This window comes from Bacillus rossius, chromosome 2 (assembly GCF_032445375.1).
Source record: "Bacillus rossius redtenbacheri isolate Brsri chromosome 2, Brsri_v3, whole genome shotgun sequence".
NCBI lineage: Eukaryota > Metazoa > Arthropoda > Insecta > Phasmatodea > Bacillidae > Bacillus > Bacillus rossius.
The window spans coordinates 135,040,177-135,059,779 of NC_086331.1; the positions used below are offsets into that span (position 1 = coordinate 135,040,177).

Sequence of the window (19,603 nt, forward strand, 5' to 3'; positions counted from 1 at the left end):
GGCAAACATTTAACGTTTAAAGTTGAAGATTTTTTATCTATTTGAAACCCAGTAAACTTTTGGTGAAATGTAATTTTTGATTGAATTTTGTTTGGTTGAATATTACTCATTTAAAAATCTTAACTATTATGGTTAAATTGGCCAAAACATGTTTTTAAAGTATTTATTTAATCCATAAATATTCGACTCTTCATGTAATCGATATACCGAATACTATACTAGTTCCAATATGGCTGTTTGTTAGATGGCGAAGCTGTTTCTGGCTAGGGATGTCATGCTAGCTTATGTCATGTTTAAAGCCCTCTTTCCTAATTTACGGGTTTTATTCCTAATATCACCTCAGTTTTAATTTATAGAATTTAACTGTATTTATGATTTAATAATTTTCATATATTAGTAAACATGCACATAGGTAATATTGTGTCGCTCTGTTGCGGCTTAAAAAAGGTATGTTATGAATTAAATTTATATTGTTTATAATGAGATTAATTTATTTTTAGGAAAAATATGTTATGTATGATTTTCAAAAAGCTTTTACTCTCATGATCATAGAGATGGCTAGAATTGATAGACTTGATGGAAGGATGAGGCTAAATGTGGAAAATAACCAATAACAGGGTATTTATAATGAATAGTTTTCCAATCTATTTAAGAAGGTTTTTTGATACTTAAAGTTGTATACCAAAAATTGACATGGCTAGGTTAAAATATGTACATTTTATATTGTGTAATCGTTTTATGATTTTTAGTATTTTGAATCTTCTTAACCTAACTAACCATTAACACCAGTTTGAAATATTCTTGGTAAATATGTAGAGTCGCGGTATATGCGAAAAAAAATGCTAAAAATCCGAAAATACTTTTATTCTATGCTCTTTCACTTCCTCTTTTCAATAAACCCGGCGGAGATAAGAAATTCCATATACTTTAGGAGATATCGAATTTTTATTTTCCACCACAATACCGACCATTGTTGCTTGTTTACGTTTATGATTTTTTTGGTAAATATTTACTTGGGCGGTATTTCCGAAAAAAAATGTTAAAAATCCGAAAATACCTTTATTTTATGCTCTTCAACTTCCTCTTTTCATTAAAAGTGGCGGAGGTAAGAAATTCCAAATACTTTAGGAGATATCGAATTTTTAAATTTCATCATATGTAGTTGAGCGGTATTTGCGAAAATAAATGTTAAAAATCCGAAAATACCTCTATCATATGCTCTTCAACTTCCTCTTTTCATTAAAAGCGGCGGAGATAAGAAATTCCAAATACTTTAGGAGATATCGAATTTTTTAATTTTGCAATACAAGACCTGTGGAACCATTCGAGCGGCGCCATTTTTGTTATTTTGCCGTGTGTTCGTGAATACGTGAATCGTGAATGCGTAATTAATAAAATGGTTGATTAGGTCAGGTCAGTTACATTATTAATACTTTCAAACTAAGCCGACATTAAAAATTATTTTGTGAATTAATTTTAATGGCTGTTTAGTTTTAAAATATTTATAATGTAACTGACCTGACCAAACAAACCCGGACAGAGGGTGAACAGTAAACTAAAATGGTCGATTAGGTCAGGTCAGATACATTATAAATACTTTCAAACTAAGGTGATATTAAAAATAATGTGAATTAATTTTAATTATTCTTTAGTTTTAAATTATTTATAATGTAACTGACCTTACCTAACAAACCCGTAACAAAGGATGTACAGTAACAACTCACGTAAATTTTTTTGTTACTTATTACTTGCGCAACAATATCAAAATAACAAATAAGACTTTAAAATTAGAAACGTTAAAAACTCACCTAAGTTGGAGGCGGTAATTAAACACCGTTTTAAACAATAATTGAACTAAATAATCACGTATTAGTTCATTTGAATTCTGGCCTATCATGAACAATCACGTGACATCATTATCCAATAAAAAAATAGATACTCGTACGTAAACAAGAAACAGTGGTGCACGCACGCCACAGGAATGCGCTGGTTTTGTGCTGAAATTTAAAAATTCGATATCTCCTAAAGTATTTGGAATTTCTAATCTCTGCCGCTTTTAATGAAAAGAGGAATTTGAAGAGCATATAATAAAGGTATTTTCGGATTTTTAACATTTTTTTTCGCAAATACCGCTCAACTACATATGAAGAAATTTAAAAATTTGATATCTCCTAAAGTATTTGGAATTTCTAATCTCCGCCGATGTTAATGAAAAGAGGAAGTTGAAGAGCATAAAATAAAGGTATTTTCGGATTTTTAACATTTTTTTTCGGAAATACCGCCCAAGTAAATATTTACCATTTTTTTTATTTTCGCGACGTAGGTAGAACGACTACATCATTTTCAACTAATGGCAAAGGAATTGTACCCGCCTCTAACGTATGTGAGTTTTTAATGTTTCAAATTTTAATGTTTTATTTGTTGCGCAAGTAATAAGTAAAAAAAAAAAAATTACGTGAGTTCCTACCGTTCATCCTTTGTCCCGGTTTGTTAGGTCAGGTCAGCTACATTATAAATACTTTAAAACTAAACAACCATTAAAATTAATTTATATTAATTTTAATGTCTGCTTAGTTTGAAAGTATTAATAATGTAACTGACCTGACCTAATCGACCATTTTAATTAAATAGGCATTCACGAACGGTAAATCAAGACGCACATAAAGTTCTGCCATTCCCGATTACACCCGAACCATTTACCTTCGGCCAACCTCGGGTTTATTTATTAATATTTATATTTCTCTGTTTATTTTAATGTAGCTATACTAACCTAACTAACCGTCCATAGTGTTTGAAAGTGTTTTAATGTAGCTAACCTAACCTAACATAACTATAATAAAAGTATTTTCAGATTTTAATAGATACTCCTAAACAAGCAACAATGTAGTCGTTCACCTATGTCGCGGAAAAAAAATAATCATACTCGTCTCATAAACAAGAAACAATGGTGGCCGCCTGAATTCACAGGTATTGTGATGAAAATTTAATAATTCCATATCTCCTAAAGTATTTGGAATTTCTTATCTCCGCCGGTTGATTTGAAAAGAGGAAGTGAAAGAGCATAGAATAAAAGTATTTTCGGATTTTTAGCATTTTTTTTCGCATATACCGTTACCCTACATATTTACCATATTCTTAATAAAGCTAACCTAACCCAATTATAATAGGTATTCCAATCGAACCCGTCCTTAAAATTGAAAACTTAAAGTATTACAACACCCTCTTAGAGAATGTTTAAAAAACATGTCAGGAAGTAAAAGAAAGCATTTTGAAATTTTTTTTTCAGAAAAGTGTCTTTCCTTTAGAATTACTTAAAATAAAGAGAAAATATGAAGATGGGTGTTTATAGTTCCTGACATTTTTCTAAGGATTCTGTTGTGTTAAATATTTTATTATTAGTTTACTATTTTTTACATTTGGTTATGTTAACTACATTAAAACACTGTAAAATTTTTTGATTGTTGTTTAGGAAATACATATCAAAATGTAATTAACCTAAACAATCTTGAACTCTCACAGTTTATAAAATGTAGCAAACATAATCAACCGTTAAATTGGGAAACTACTGGTAATCTACTTGAAGTATCGTAATACCCTTTAAAAAAATTATTAGAAGAAATGACATGAATATTTTGATGGTAAAGGTAATCACTTTTAATATTACAGCAAATAATGCTATACAAAAATACAATTGTACAATAAAAATTAAAATAAGCATTTATACATTTTTTCTTCTAATCTATTATTTGAAGTCTCTACTTTTCTGCTGCAAGTGTATTCAGACAGCTATCTCCTTATTACAAAAGTAGACAAGTAAAGGAGAGAGAAATGCACTGAACACAATTTAGATTTACATTTTTTTACTGCTGGTAGAAGAGAAATATAAAATTTAACAGAGATCTGACAACTTCACACTTGTAGTTAGAAAATTATAGCCTATAAATAATTTTAGAAATCTTTGATTGTATGAAATATAAATATGTTATCATGTGCAGAAATCTGCAACAATAGGAAAACTTATAACTGTGTAATAAATTTTATTATATATTATTTTGGGTACAGTATTTTTTGTTATTGTTTACCTATAATCTTATAATTTTTTTAAAAATTCAGAAAGGTAAAATTTAAAAAAATCATTGTTGTAAAGGCAAAAAAAAAATATCAGTGCAAATCCATGTTTTAAAAGTTCTCGACACTTAAAAAATCTAAGGCCTTAAATACCATTAAAAATACATTGTCCCCCTTTAGATGATTAAGGAAATCGTGGAATTTAGGAGCTTAGAAAAAATCATGAAAATGTCTCTTGATTATCGTGTAAATGGGCTTATTTAGATATCCACTAGATTCTAAGAAATTTGATAGTGGTTAAGGTAATGAAGACCAGATAATGGTTAAAGTTAAAAAGTTACAAAGTTAAAACCAATAATTCCAAGTGTATAAAATTAATTTTTTGAAATCCTTCACACAGTGAATTAAGTTACAAACAGAAAAGAATAAGAAAATTTAACATACTAATTACAGTGTTAGTACTACTGCATTGGGGTGGTTATACCTGCCGCTTGCACTTAAGTGAAGCAAAATAGTTTTTTTTATAGTTGTAACATCTCCTTGACAATTGGGTAGTTAGAGATTGACAAACACTGTACAAAGATGCATCCAAAACTCCAATCAGTTACTCTGTCACTGACTGAATTTGCTAGATCATAATGGGTTAACACTTTAGTTCCGAACGAGTGTACTGTCTTACAAGTTTTAAAATGGCGGCAGTTCTAATGCAAAAATAAGTTTTTATGTAAAATGTTAAAATACATTTGTATTTTAATTCAAGACTTCCTTTAGCAAATAAAATTACATTATGTTGTATTTACAGAACTATAAGTTTAAAAAAATTTCAAAATAGTCATGAGGACTGCTGACAGAAGTGAAAACTTAAAACTATAAACAATTAGTTTTTCTTTATCTTTACCATTATTTTGTTCACTTGTGTCATTTGCAGAATCCGCTGCTACAGATTCTTCACAATCTTCTTTCAATTTTCTTTTTCTGTCATCTGAAGACATCTTTAAAGTTTTCCACACAGAATCGAGGATCTAAAAAAAATATTAAAAATATTTAGAGAGAATAACAATATAATGTACACAACATTTTTTCCTAAACTTCAAATGATAGAATTAATAATAATAGAAGTAACTATTATTAATATTGATAATAGAATTTTAAAAAATATATATAATTTGAAATAAGAAATACTAACTTTGTGAAATATAATTGTGTAACATAAGAAAATAATTTTTGTTAAAAATCAGATACCTTTTCACAATTTACGAAAAAATATCACACAACAAATTTGTTTTATCACGTTAATAAAATAACTCCTAAATTACTATAAAATACTAATTGCATAGAAATTGCAGGTATTAAAAAAATAATGATCTTAATTTTTAGGTTATATTGCTACAAAGACTTAGTGTTCTTCGTGTACTTACTGGTTGCGCACGCACCACTGAGTGTGTGTGTATATATATGTATGTATATATATGTGTATATACACACACACATTCACGTCACGTGACCATGTCGATGACTTGCATGAATTTACTCCCTATCCAAACCTTCCTATACAAGTTTTCACTTCAAAAATTAATTTAAATTTTAGATAAAGATCTATTTATTTCATACTTAACAATTGGTGAACATTTTGTGTGTCAAAAATAAATTATATGCTTCTATTTGAGTTAGTTTAGTATTTATTTCACTGTTTTGTGCTTTTCACATGCTTTACTCAAAAACCATAAATAAAGGCATGCTTAATGGTTTTTTCATGTTTCTATCAACTTTGATTTCAAACTAAAGCAACACATGTATTTACTTGTTGATTGGCTATCAGTTTGGTGCTCCTAAGTTTACTTACATTCTATCAATTAACTAACCAAAAGAAAAATAGGAAACTAGTTATCTGCTGTTGAACTGCTGACATGGTGCCTACTTTCTTCATAAATTCAGTATAATTAACATTGTTCACTTTCTGTTGATCCTTTCATCAGCACCCACTGTGTGTGCCCTTCGCATCGGAACTGAACACCCTTCTTCACGTTAGTAACTTCAATGTTACTTTCTGCTCATGAAGAAGTTACATTTTTATTGTTGCTTGTTGTTCAACCACATAATCTATCTTCAGGTAGTAAGTACTTAACTCAGTTACATTTGAAAACTTTGAAATTTTTTCAGAAAAACTTATTGTCATGTTTGTTACATAATTGAAATCCATTTTGTGATGTGGTATTGTTTAATCATGCCACTACAATGTGTTTTACTTATGCAGGTTTTTTAATTTTTTAAACCTTAAATTATGATAATTTTTTGTTTTCAGAAAAATGTAACATGTTTGCATTGTCACTCTTTGAAATGAGATATGGAAGCAAGGGGTGATAGGGATGATATTGTGATGTTGTCCAAGTCCAGCAGTGAAATTGAACTTCCTGAAGAAAATGGCATTATCGGTCAGTATTATTAATTAAAAATGTTTTTTTCTTTTTTTTTAACTAGGATTTGTTTTGGTAATGATTCAGGGCACCTGCTTAAGACAGGGGAAATCTGGACAACAGGGAAACTCAGGGATTGATAAGGTGTTTTGGAAACCTGGAAAAATCGTTGCAGAACCCATTAAGTAATTTTCCATACTCTGTAGTATCTTAATGTCTTAAACATTTTTGTATTTTAATATAAAATTTTTTTGCTGTTAATAATCAATATCTTTAACATAAATGAAACGTAAGGGATGCAGACATCTGTGTATTAATTTGAAGCACAATAAAATATGTGTAGTCTTTTGCTTGATCAAAGTTAGATGAAATGAATATAATTTTTTTTTAGTTTATGAAAACATATTAAATTCATTTCTGCATGTTATGTATTTTTGTTAAAATGTGTTTTGAAAATAATGTATTTCGTAATTATATCTTTTGACTGATGATGCGGGTAAAATTTGAGGTTGGACAGGGAAAACGGTGAAAACTCAAGGAATTTGAGTAATTTGATTGAAGTACAAGTTTGGGAACCCTGTAATTTGTTGCATCATAGCAAAACATTTTTATTTTACAGATGTGGAAAATGATGCCAGTGTCAAGATAGAAAGAACTGAGGCTTCAAGCTCTGCAAATCCAGTTGCTGATGAGCTTGCTGGTAATGTGTGTTGTGATTTAAAATAAAAATGTTATAAACCATGAACTTGCCAGTGTATTGTGTGTAACTAACAGTCACCTACTCTGCAGTATATATTTTTAAAACAAATATTTAACTATAGCTAATATTTTTATCTTATGCATAATGTGTTAGGCATCATATATTAAATGCAAATTACAAAAATATAACTGATTAGTTTTTACCACTACATGTGTTAGAGATAGTTTGTTTCATTTATTTAGCCTATGTTGAATTTTTAACCCATCCATTCTTATTTCTAGTAGAATACATAGATTATGTTGTAGTTTAATAGTGATACCCATTTTAAAATTAGGAAATATTAAAAAGTATGACAACTGTACTTTGTCACATAAACTTATATTTCTTTAAAAAAAATGTCAAGTAGGTCTGAACACATTTCCTCATGAAAATTGGCAATCTGTGAGATTGCAGCCACAAAATTTTAAATTATATTTTATAAAAGAAAATTAATGTACTTGCAGAACTATCTGTTTTTGGGTGCAAATTTGTTTTATATCCATGTGAAACATTATGACAGACATAGCATTATAAGTTGTAGAATATGTTCAAAGGTTGCTGATGTTTTTAAACCTATGGTGGCATAATAGGTGCTAGTACATCATTAGCTGTTTTCAACCAGCGAGCAGTTTTCGTTTGATGTCATGGGCCAATTATCCATTTAGTAATAGTATAACCATTGGTGCCACTTGAAATTGGTGTAAAGTAAGAGATAAGTTAACCATGGGTGCCACCTGAAATCAGTGTAAAGTAAAACATAAGTTCACCATGGGTGCCAACCGAAATCAGTGTAAAGTAAAAGATAAGGGAAACCATAAGAAAAAACTTTGGATAGTACTTTATTTTACCTCAAGTCATGACTATGCAGGTTAAAGGCAGATTTCCAGACTGCAGGTTCTCATGAGTAATATCTTCTACACTGTGAAAAATAGTAATTATGTTCTTGGTTTAGCATTACAATAATACTTATAAAATTTACTTGACAAGGTGTTACGGGCTATCATCCCAGCAAGCCAGTGGAATACGGTGTCATTTATTGTGCTCATGTTACATTTGAAGAAGTATTTTTCTAGCAGCAGCAATAATATTAATAATGATTTAAGATGTTATTTTGGACATACGCCATTGCTGGTTACACTTAACGTCATAAGAAACATCAATAATGCATAAAAAAAATTACAAAAAAATTAGGCAGCACAGAAAATTGTGTGTAAGGAATTAAGTCAAAAAATTATTTCAGCACAGATGGGCACAGTTGACTGACGATGACGAGATAGTTGTGACAAGAACCGTGAATACAAACAAATAACAACTTTGGATAACACTGTGACAAATAGAGGAACCCAATGATAATTCAAAAACAGATGATACAACGACAATACAGCGATGCACATGCGAACCCAATGATGAAATTAAACAAATATTCTGACAACAAAATGAAGACAACATAGACAAACATAGTAGGCTTCTTAAGAGACAACAGTTGCGACGTTACGGGAACTGAGATCTGATCCTGTTCTCAGACACAGTCAGTTCCTGAAATGTCACAACTGTTTATGTCTTTGTTCGTCTGTGTTGTCTTTGTTGTAGTGTCAGAATATTTGTTTAATTTCATTGTTGGGTTCACATTTGCGTCACTGTATTGTCGTGCTGTCTCTGTTATCTGTTTTTAATCATTGTTGGGTTACTCTTTTTGTTACTGTGTTGTCCAAAAGTTTTTTTTTGTATTCACTGTTCATGTCGCAACTGTCTTGTCGTCAGTCCACTGTGTCCATTTGTGCTGAAGTAATTTTTGATTAATTCCTTCCACAAAATTTTCTGTGCTATGTTGTTAATTTTTTGACATTAGTTGATTTTGGCTTGTTTTCTGTATGTTTGCATATTCATCTTTTTTTGTCTCTTACTGAGATTTCTTATGACATAAAGTGTAACCAGCGATTGTGTATGTCCATAACATCATCTTGAATCAATCCTCCCACTGCAAGATACATTCAAAGAATGAAATAATAATATTAACATTAATAATATTAGTTATTGTTATTATTATTGTGCATCCCAACAGTATTAAGAACATAGAAGATTTAGTTGATGTTTGGTTGGCAAAAGGCAATGGATACTTTATGATATATTTTTTTTTATGTAAGGCAAAAAATAGCACTTGGATTTTACAGTGTTTTTGTGTGTGATTATTGTTAGTATTATTACATTCACAGTCATTCTGAAAAGAAAAAAAAATAGAATTATTTAACACCTGTTATTCCACTAGTGAAAATATTTAAAGCAAGAAATAAATGTCAGCATCAGACAATTATTGCAGAAATTTGTTCTGGTCTGAAATAAAAATTCAAATATTAACTACTAACCTATATTGTGGTGTGAGAACTGATAAATGAAAGCTAGCTTTTTTTTCCGCCCCTTAAGTTTAGGTAACAGGCAGGATTGGTTATTTTATGAGGTACTTGTTTTACGGAATAATGGCATACTGTATTATGAGAAACTTTGGACTGTTTGTAGTTCAGTCAAGGTAATTTTTTAGGCATGTCTAGTTTACTGATTTTTTGTAGTAAAAAAATTTAACTATGAGCTGAGACAAACATATTTAGTGTGTATAGATTTTAGCATACCAAAATAATTATCTGTGTAAATATATGTGTTTACAATTTGTTTTCAGCTGATGACATCCAAAACTTTATTGGCCAGCCTTGGACAAACTGGGAAGCTGCAATGTGTCGGAGTCCCTTGAGTTAGTATTATTTTTACTACTACTACTACATAAATAAACATATAATTATAAGAGCGGTGTGCGGAGCTCCGGAAAGTCAAGGTCGAATCGGAGACTAAAATTTTTTATCTTCGGGAAAATTAAAAAACTTTGATGATTTCTAAGATCTTTCTTAGAGCAGAATATCTTGAAAGCTGGATTCAACCCCGGTGTTTGGGCCATAAACAACATCAGTGTGAGTAAACTGCTTGTTATTACAGTGATGAGATCCATTTGATCATTAAGAATGGATTAGCTCTGTAGTAAAGATGCAGCGACAACCAGCTCCTTCCCCCTCCTTACCCCTCCTTCCCCCTCCTTCCCTCTTCCCAACTGTCCTTCGACTGCTGCGACCATGTTTATCCGTTGACAGCTATGGGAATTATTAATTATTTCTTCTGCCTAGCTAACAAAAAAAAAGGGTTGACTCATGTCCCACAGAGGTACAGAAAAAAAAGAACCAGTTGGCACCTTTCACAAAAGAAGGAAGCACTGGAAAAAATAAATTTTTCCTACATATGCTCTGTTCAAAATGAGGTGAGACGTTTTTGGCAGGTGTCAGTGAATGCTTGTACTTTGCAAAGTGGATATTCTTATAAAATTAGCTAAGTAAATATTTATACACAATTAGGAAGTTAGGTGGCAATAATGAGTCAAAATGTTTGTTGATGGATCGGACAAAACATGTCTCATCTTATTGTGAAATAAGTGTATCTTTTGTTTTAAGTTTGAATAAAAAACTCATAAATGTTAGATATTATATTGTGTAATAAACAGAATGTCCCAGAACTCAACATCAAGCAGAAAACAGTTTATAGGCCAGTTAATGATGATTCTAAATCAAAAAATCAAAACAAAAAAAAAGTGCCCTAGTTTTCAAGTTGTAGGCATTTTTCTTCCAAATGTTTTAAAATCTCCATCCTGGACCAAATTATTATATACTGTGACTATAAAACAAAATATGCTATACTTGGGGGGGGGGGGGGGGGATTTTCTTTGCATGACTTATGAAGGAAAAATTTATAATTGGGTAATTTTTACTATTTATACTGTAAAAAATACTTTGCTAATTTAGCAAGTTATTTTAAAAGATGAATAATTTAGGTAAGTTATTAAAATGATACTACACTGACTAATAATACTTTTTTTACGATAATATTTGTATTTTTTTTTTGCAAGATGACCTAGTTTCAAATTAATTTCAGTACTTTTATAATACATTCCTAATATTTAAAAGCTCAAAGATTGAATTTAGTCTGTGTAAGAAACATACAGTGAGGATACCAGGCTATCTTATATATTATTTCTCTAGCCTGTTTTTCTGTCTGTCCGTGAGATCTTCCTTATTCCTTTATCAAATTCTATGATTTACACCTCATTTTAAATCTCATTGTGCCGGCTAATGACGAAAAATAGACCCACAGTCTAAAAATGCACAGCTTCTCTTAAATTTGAGATTTAAAGTCATCTAAGAAGAGGTCCTTTAATGGATGCGTCAATTTTTCGATAGATAAATATCAAATTGGATATCCACTTGAAACATCAGCGTCTACATATTTCTTTTTTTAATTACACTTTCGTCATAATAAACAGAACTTATTATAACGAAATCTTAGAGGATCCTTCAACTTAACCAAAAAATTACATCAAAAAACCACTCAACCAAAACTTCTGGCATGTCAGACTTTCCTAAGTAAGTACTTTTGAAATTACTGTTGATATTTTGTATCACAAACATAACCTACAAACATCATATATATTATATCTCAAAGGTATTTTTTGTGGAAATGCCATATCTCCTTTAATTCTTCATCAAATACAATTATTAAAACATTTTTTTAAGGCTTATGTTCCTCGCTATTGATGCTAAATAGACAAAATTATAAATTAATGTTTAAGTTCAAAAAATTATTAACAAAACTTTTTTAAAAACATTTTTTCATTGGGAATGCCATTTTTTTATGGCATTCGTAATGAAAATATATTCAACAAACATGTAGGAGGCACCATATATTAACAGTCTGTTTAACGTTGATCATGATTCTGTGCAAAATATTTGCACGGGTCAGCTTGTTTACTTTAATTTGATAAAAATAATTTCAATAAATGCTTAGTTTCATTTTGAATTTCACTAAATGTCTCTCTCTTAACTCATGTCAAATGCTATTGCTGTCTGTCTCACACAGACTAATTGAAATTGAGTTTTAATACTATTTATGATATTTATTTATGACAACTATTTGTAAACTATTTTGATTTTTTTTTCTTCAAAAAATGCATGTATTAAAAACAATAAAAAGAAGTGTGCAAGTGTTGTAACATTTTAAAATCTGGTTTTGATGAGCCATCTTTATAATAACTTGCCAAGTAAATTTTTTTACAGCATGAATAGTAAAAAGTTACCTGATTAACAGATTTTGCAATGTATGTTGTGCAAATAAATATTTTTCCCCAAAATGTATTTTATGTGTGATTTTATTTTGAATTTTTTATCAATGCTAGAATAACCCTCTTTTGTCACATAATCGTCACATCAATATTTTAGGGCGTCAAAATTTGGATAAAAAAAACCTCTCGCGTAAATGTCGCATGATTTTTTGATCCTGCTATTAGATTCTGAGCGCTTTGTGTAACAAGTATTTTTTCCGTATAAAAAGATGTATTTTAAAGTATAAAATTATATCTTTTCAGACATTACCACTTACATATTTAATTAACGGAAATACGAAGTTGTCTGATTTGTACATTTTCTTTTAAAGACGTTTTTAGACGTAACATTTATCGGTTCGTTTGCGTAGCCGGGGTGTACCACTTATAAAAATGTTGCTAGCGCCAGTTGGCATCATTCGTATTTGGTTATATTGCTTCCCGTATAGAGCGCGCACACGTAGTCGAATATCGATATTGATCTCTCGCCGATTGCATGCAACGCGCGTGCTCTGTTGAGTGCCAAGTTAACTACATCAATGACTTGGTACTATCGTTGTATAGAAAATAATATCAATATATACTAATAAAATTTGTAAAATATAATGATACTTCTATAATATAATATTTGTGTAATTTGATAATAATTTCATGTTTGATTTTTAGATTTGATTAATGAATTTAACCTAAAATAATGTAAAATGTACATTTCACTAAAACATTATATCTTAGAAATTTGACATCCTAAGCAAAAACTAATACGATATTTGAATTCAGGGCACCAAATTCATATGACATCAGCTCCAAATACCCTGGCACCAAAACTATTGTTGGCCTGTGAATCTTTGTCCCCTACCAGTGCAAGCTGTGCTGTGTCTACTTAGTGTGGCAATGAGAGCTGCAAGCATCTTGCATGTTATTCATTTGTTTTTTTGAAATAGAAATTATTTTCAACTGTAACGCCCCTCGTGCCTCAAAGTTAAATTATTTTAAATTAATTAAAAAGAGCCTTGGAAACTTGCTGGGTAAGAATAATAAGAAAAATAAATTTATTGACCAGAGGTGGCACGAGGTGGAGAACAAGACAATTTAGAACTCTCTGACACAAGCAACTTGGGAGCTGGTGGATCGTTTAAGGGAAGAAGGTATATCATAAATAAATTAACACTATACAAGTAGCTTGGTCTATAGGTTCCCTGTTTTATTTAAAATGTGAATAATGAATTCTGTTTTCCATTTTATTTGGCATTTGTAAGTTTCCCATTTAATGATATTAACAATATATTTAAGTTTTTCGAGAATGGGCCGGCCCGATATTATTATAACAACACATACTCAACTTTAACAACAAACAATTACATAAACAAAAATTTATAAGTATCACACCAAAATTTGATTCATCCAATGATTACATCGATAATTAGTTTTATTCATTCTACATGTTCTTGAGGAAAGCACTGTTCGCTGGTAGGCTATTCATTCGATTAATGTAGTTCGTAGCTAGAAAGGGGGGGGGGGGGTGTTGATTTTACATTATCACCCAGGTCTTCAAAAGATAACGTCGGGTCGCGGAAACATCTCTTCTAACGTGACCCGCAGTGGAGGTACAGGACCACGAGCTGGGAGCAATATGTCTCTCCAGCACTTCGACCCTGTCTGAAACCCAAGTCAAATTCAAAACGAATTAGACCTGCTTCCAGACAGTCATACACCGTCGGCGCAAAAGGCCAACAAACGGGAATGTGGGGGAAAAGGCCGGATTACTCACCAAACAGGGTGTAGAGTTCGGAGCTCACTAGGTGTCTCGCGCCGACATCAGGATGCCGCGGACCGAGAAGTCGCGGATGCACGAACGAAACCAAAAATTTAGAAAAAAATTAAAAAAATACTAAAACTTTAAAATTAGAGACATGACTTGAACTAATTACTACTACTGACTGTCTACTGAACAAATGGGATCACATCCCTTAGAGCAACTGACTACATCTCTTCTGCACACGAATTCGCAATTCCCGCGAAAAGCCTCCTAGTGCAGAGGACGCCGAGAAGACGTGGTCAGTAGCCGAGGTCAGAGGACTGGGTGCCGCAATGGCGGACAAAGCTCCTAATTAAATCGGGCGGTGAGGCCCTGGGTCAAAGGAGGGGGAAGGTTCGGTTCTAGGCCGAAAATTTCCGAAGGTGCCCGAGTGGTTGTACGCACGACTTCAGTAGTTCGCGCCAAAGAGCGACTGCTGCGGTCTCTACGGGCAGGTACAGGAAGCAACAAACAATCGACTTCTACAGGTCGCGTGGAAGAAGCATAGGGCCATAATGCGTAGCGGCGCTGCGCTCTGGCAGCGTAAAGGGGAACTAACGGAGGCGGTGAACTGACTCGCCGCCAGGTGTCACGAGCGTAGTCTCAGCTCGCTGGCCACCATGGGTGAAGTTGCTTTTTTCTGCCGCTAGGTGTCGCGGAGGTATCTTTAGGACCAGGGAGAAGGTCCTTGAAATAGGCGATCGTCTTGGCTAAGTTCATGTCAGGTCACTGCTCCTGGATTTCTCAGAACTAAGGGGGAAGGGTGGGGGAAACAAAAGGCGCATCGAAGCTGGGAACAATCGTCCATGGGATACCCGTTCGTGACAAGACTTACTACTCTCAGCAGGTCTCTGAGAAGTAGCAGCTTGCAGCCCAGAAGCTGTTCTATGCAGTTTTGGTCATGAAAAGAAATAATATTACAAACTCGGGACGTGACTGCAGGCGAGAGGAATTTTAAGCTGGCTACCAGCCAAGTATTAGATCTGCAAAATATCAGATACCTCTCTGGGAAAGGTGCTTCAGACTACTGGCACAAATTTTAAACACGAGGCGTACACCGGCCTAACAAAAAGTAAATCACCCCCTTGTAACCAAATAAAATTAGAAAAATTTCCAAAATTAATTTAAAATTATAGTAAAAATTTAAAAAGGGGTCGAAATGCCTAATTTCCGGCACACAACAGGGAGACTTCTCCGTATTAAAATTATACCATAGCATATATAATCCTTTTTCACCTCAAAACAATTCAAACACCAAGCAGCACATAACCATTACAAAAACTTGGTGATGAGTTAATTTTTTTTAATATAAATAGTTTGGTTAGGTTAGGTCAGTTATAGTAAATATACATAAAATGTTTATTAAAATATTTAAATTTTGAAATAAAAAATGTGTTCTTATGCAGCTAACCTAACTCAACATAACCAAACTTTCACTTCAGTTTTTATTCGTTGTATTTTCCAGAACCATCTACTCTACATTTTGATAGAGAAAATATTTGGGAACCACAAAATTCGTTTCACAAAAAACGTAAACTTTTTCTTAATGCAGTATTCGCAAAATAGTGATTAACGGCAGTCATATAAACTCTATTTTAGTTCAGCAATATTACATTTCTCTTTATTTCCTTTGAAATATGAAACCATTATTTACATTTGTTTATTTTGTTTTTGAGTTGCTATATCTGATTCATCATATATGCATACAAATAAGCTGCTTCTGTGTCAAGGTGGTAGATCAATTGTGACTATTGATTCTTATGCTGTTGCAACCATCACATTCAATTTTTTTAATGGCCATCATAATGGAGTGTCCGTGTTTTGTGTTGTAGTCCATGGTTGTTGATGTTATTTTTTCCGCCTTACTGATGCATGTAACTAAACGAATACAAATAATTGTTTGTTTTCAAGTTCGACATGTCATAAATATGCCATGCTTTGAATCGATCACATAACTTTTTTTTTGCTACTGCTTTGTGAGACAGTAGTGAAATAACATTGAATACTTGTTGCATGTTTAAAATACCAAGTAATGTTCATGTTTATTTTTGTGCAGTCCCATTAAAACTGCTAAAATGTCTATTTGTATAGAACAAATGACTTAACCTCAAGAGTAAATGTTGATATATAACTAATTCATGAGTTATGCTATGTCAAATATTCATACTTAAACAACAATTCGTTATTTCAAAGTATTACAGGCTGTCTTCCAACCATGAAAACCGGGTAAATGGCTGAGATTTGACGTGATCTGGAATGATCCCGGAAAAAGCCTTGAGTTTCTAGATAATTCCGGGAATGTTTTGTAATGCTTTCCTCTTTCAAACAGGCAAGACTTAGCCTCTTTTTTAGTTCGCCGTTCCATGCTCCAGATAAGATGCAACAGAAAAATATCTAGGTGCGCAGGCACTGCAGACAAGCCACTTGCAGAAAGTCGTGAAACTGCTCTATTCTTCCACTTGACAGTCATGCCCACCAGGACCAGCTTTCCTGAAGCAGTTAGCACTTGTTACTGACGCAACTTCATCCCGTGCCGTTGATACATTTCGCATGGTCGCTTCAGGTCTGTGTCCTTTAGCTCCAGCTGACGAATCAAATGAAGAGTCAAAAAACAAGTTCTGTAGTTCTTCTTGACACACTGTATGACACCTTGGTCAAGAGGTTGTAAAATAATTGAGTTGGCTGGCTGAAACATCAGTGTCACTTGGGACATCTCAACTCCTGCACAAGAATATGCTGCATATTGGTCCAGAATTTTTTTTTTCTATTTTTACATGCCATGCGTTGTTCCAGTTTGATCAAGAATTCTTAAAAAAATGTTGGTTACCCAAGCAGATGAATTTGCCTTGTAATCAAATGGCATTTTGTTTGTCTTTGAAACATTGAGTTTTGTGAAACTTCCCAACAACAAGGGGAAGAAGCTTCATCGTCCCAGTTTGATTGCAGTACAACAGATCAGTGAGACATTCTTTATTGCTTTCCCCCATTGCCATTTTCCCCTTCATAGCCCGTATCTTGTTTGGCAATAAGTTGAACAACATACCTGTTTCCTCTGTATTAAAACATCAGGACTGTACTGGTCAAGTATTGGCTGCAAGACTGTAACCAATCTTTAACTTTGCTCTTATCCACTGCAGTGCAATACCTAGAATGCAATGCTAGGTAAGCTGCCTTTTGCTGAACCAAATATCCTTAAATGGGCAAGTTTACTGCATGCATTTCATGATACCATTGCAGTAGACAGTCTTCTATTTCTTTGTGTTTAAGTGCGCACAGTCGTTTCCTTGATGATAACATGGAAGCACTGTCACGAGAAACTTTATTTTTTCTTGGTTTTTTAATATTGTTGATAATGTTGACCATGGAATATCATGATGTTTGACAATTTCACTTGTTTTACTTCTTTGGCCTACTTAACTTACTATTTGAAGTTTCACTTGTAATATGAGTTAATTTCTTTTATGGTTAGTAGCAGTTGTTCATCCTTAATAAGAACATTGAATAATTCAGCAACTCACATGTAAAAACCAGGTTACCTAATTATCACACATGTGTTTACAACATAAATAAACGTTTCACAGGTATGGGTCATAGAAGTTGTAGGGGATACAGCATAGAGAATATAAATTACACTCATGTTTGTTTCATTTACTAGTAAAAAGATGGTGTCTTCACCACTTTAGTTGCCAACACTACAAGCTACAGTGCAGAACTTTTTTTTTCCATATAATTCTCATACCTTGAGCTGCGACATCATATATCTTTGGCAGAATGTTTGTTCATATTGATGTTCATGAAAACAATTTTTTTTAAAATTTGGTTTTGCAATTATCAAATTTGTATTAACCAGGTTATTAGCACAAATTTGTATTTCATATTATCAGTATTTTGAAATATAGATCTTAAAATTAAAAACCTTGTCTTGTTCACAAGGACTGAGCAAACGCTTTTCATGAACGGGAATTTTGTAGTAAGCGATTTTGCGAACATGACTCATTATTCCAAAATTTCATATCAACTGTACTACTTTACCCATGGCATTAAAAAACTTCAAAACCATTTACCCTTGCACAATTGCATTTCTTAAATAAGGTGCATTGAATTCTTTTCCCATGTAAATTTCAGACAGAAATTTTTTTTTCTTGTTTTCACTTCCATTGATTAACTTGTAAACAAAACTGAATATTATCATCTGAAGTTTTCATAAGTTGGATTGAGAAAAAAAAATAGAAACTTAGTCATCAGTATTACCACTTAGCTGATTAAAGAACAAACACTTTATATTACATCACAGTAATTCATAAAAATATATTACTATTCCCAATGTAGGCTTGCAATGTGCAAGCCGGCATTCAGAAGCCCGCCGGCTCCTCCCCTTCCCTCGTTCCCCTTAAAGCCCCCTCCCGCCACCCCTTCTGACGTCCGCGTCACGTAGGCGCCTCCTGAGTGCAACACGGGCGCCAACTGGATTTTTTATATATAGGGCTGTTTTTTCATTTGCTCGTGCTGTTCTGTTCCGGGAGCGATCGCCGTGAGGGGTTCTTCGGTGTGGCGCCGTGTTACGCATGGCCAGGAGGTGCCTTCTGGTCGGTGTCTTGATAGTTCAGTAGTTGGCCTTCTGCGTCCATGTTTGCTTTTTTTGGGCTCGTAAAGTAATGCTTGCAGGACACCGACATTATTTGTAATTATCTGGTTTGCATTGCCAGTGTGTTTTACCTAATTGCATTACGTATTTGGCTTTCCCTAGTTATTTTTTCTTATGTTCTCTGCGAGGCCATGTGTTTTGTTAAGGTTAAATTTTTCCTGGCCTCCTTGTTTGCCTTGTGCTCACTTCGAGTTTGTCATTTGCTTCTGACCCATTTTCCGTTGGGGCGTGTGCCATTTTCTCCGCCGCACCTCTCACGTCCGGACAGACAGCATTTTCTCTGTAACTTCTTGTATGAATTTTAATAACGATAGCACGTAAATTGTATACAGACTACTTGTATTGATCACGTGTACTTACGTAATTTGTACTTAACATTGCTCCCTCTTTCTTGGCAGTTCACTTGTCGTGTGTTGTTCCTCCATATTCATATGGGGCTTGAGTTAAATGATAATAAAGTTGTGTATTTCTGCCACGATATTAATGCTTTTTTTCAATTGGGGTTTTTGGCTTAACTTTTCATGGACCGCCCCCTTCCCCTTCACGATACTTCAGGCTAAACAAACTTATACTTAAAAATTGACAAGTCTCTTTGTAACTTAAATCAGGAAAATTCTTTAAGTACACCTACTTCTTACTCTACAACACTAGAATTCAGAATTTTTTTTTCATAAACTCCAAACACAACACACCCTAACAAAATTGTATATAATTCAGATTTAAAAAAAATTAAAGTCAAAAATTTCAATTAGAA

At 32.8% G+C, this 19,603-nt stretch overlaps 1 protein-coding gene across 3 annotated transcripts in view; it reads left to right on the top strand.

The window, feature by feature from the left end:
* Positions 1-215: 215 nt before the first annotated feature.
* The window catches only part of LOC134529874 (ataxin-7-like protein 1), an 87,890-nt gene continuing 68,502 nt past the window's right edge, over positions 216-19,603 (top strand). For 2 of the 3 annotated variants that reach the window (XM_063364419.1, XM_063364418.1), the window contains exons 1-4: positions 237-447; positions 6,371-6,500; positions 7,102-7,182; positions 9,893-9,964. In XM_063364419.1, the coding sequence (XP_063220489.1) occupies positions 6,413-6,500; positions 7,102-7,182; positions 9,893-9,964 (241 nt within the window). In that variant the 5' untranslated portion in view covers positions 237-447; positions 6,371-6,412. Of the gene's footprint in view, positions 448-6,370; positions 6,501-7,101; positions 7,183-9,892; positions 9,965-19,603 lie in introns of all 3 variants that reach the window. The other variant, XM_063364417.1, reaches the window with a different exon arrangement.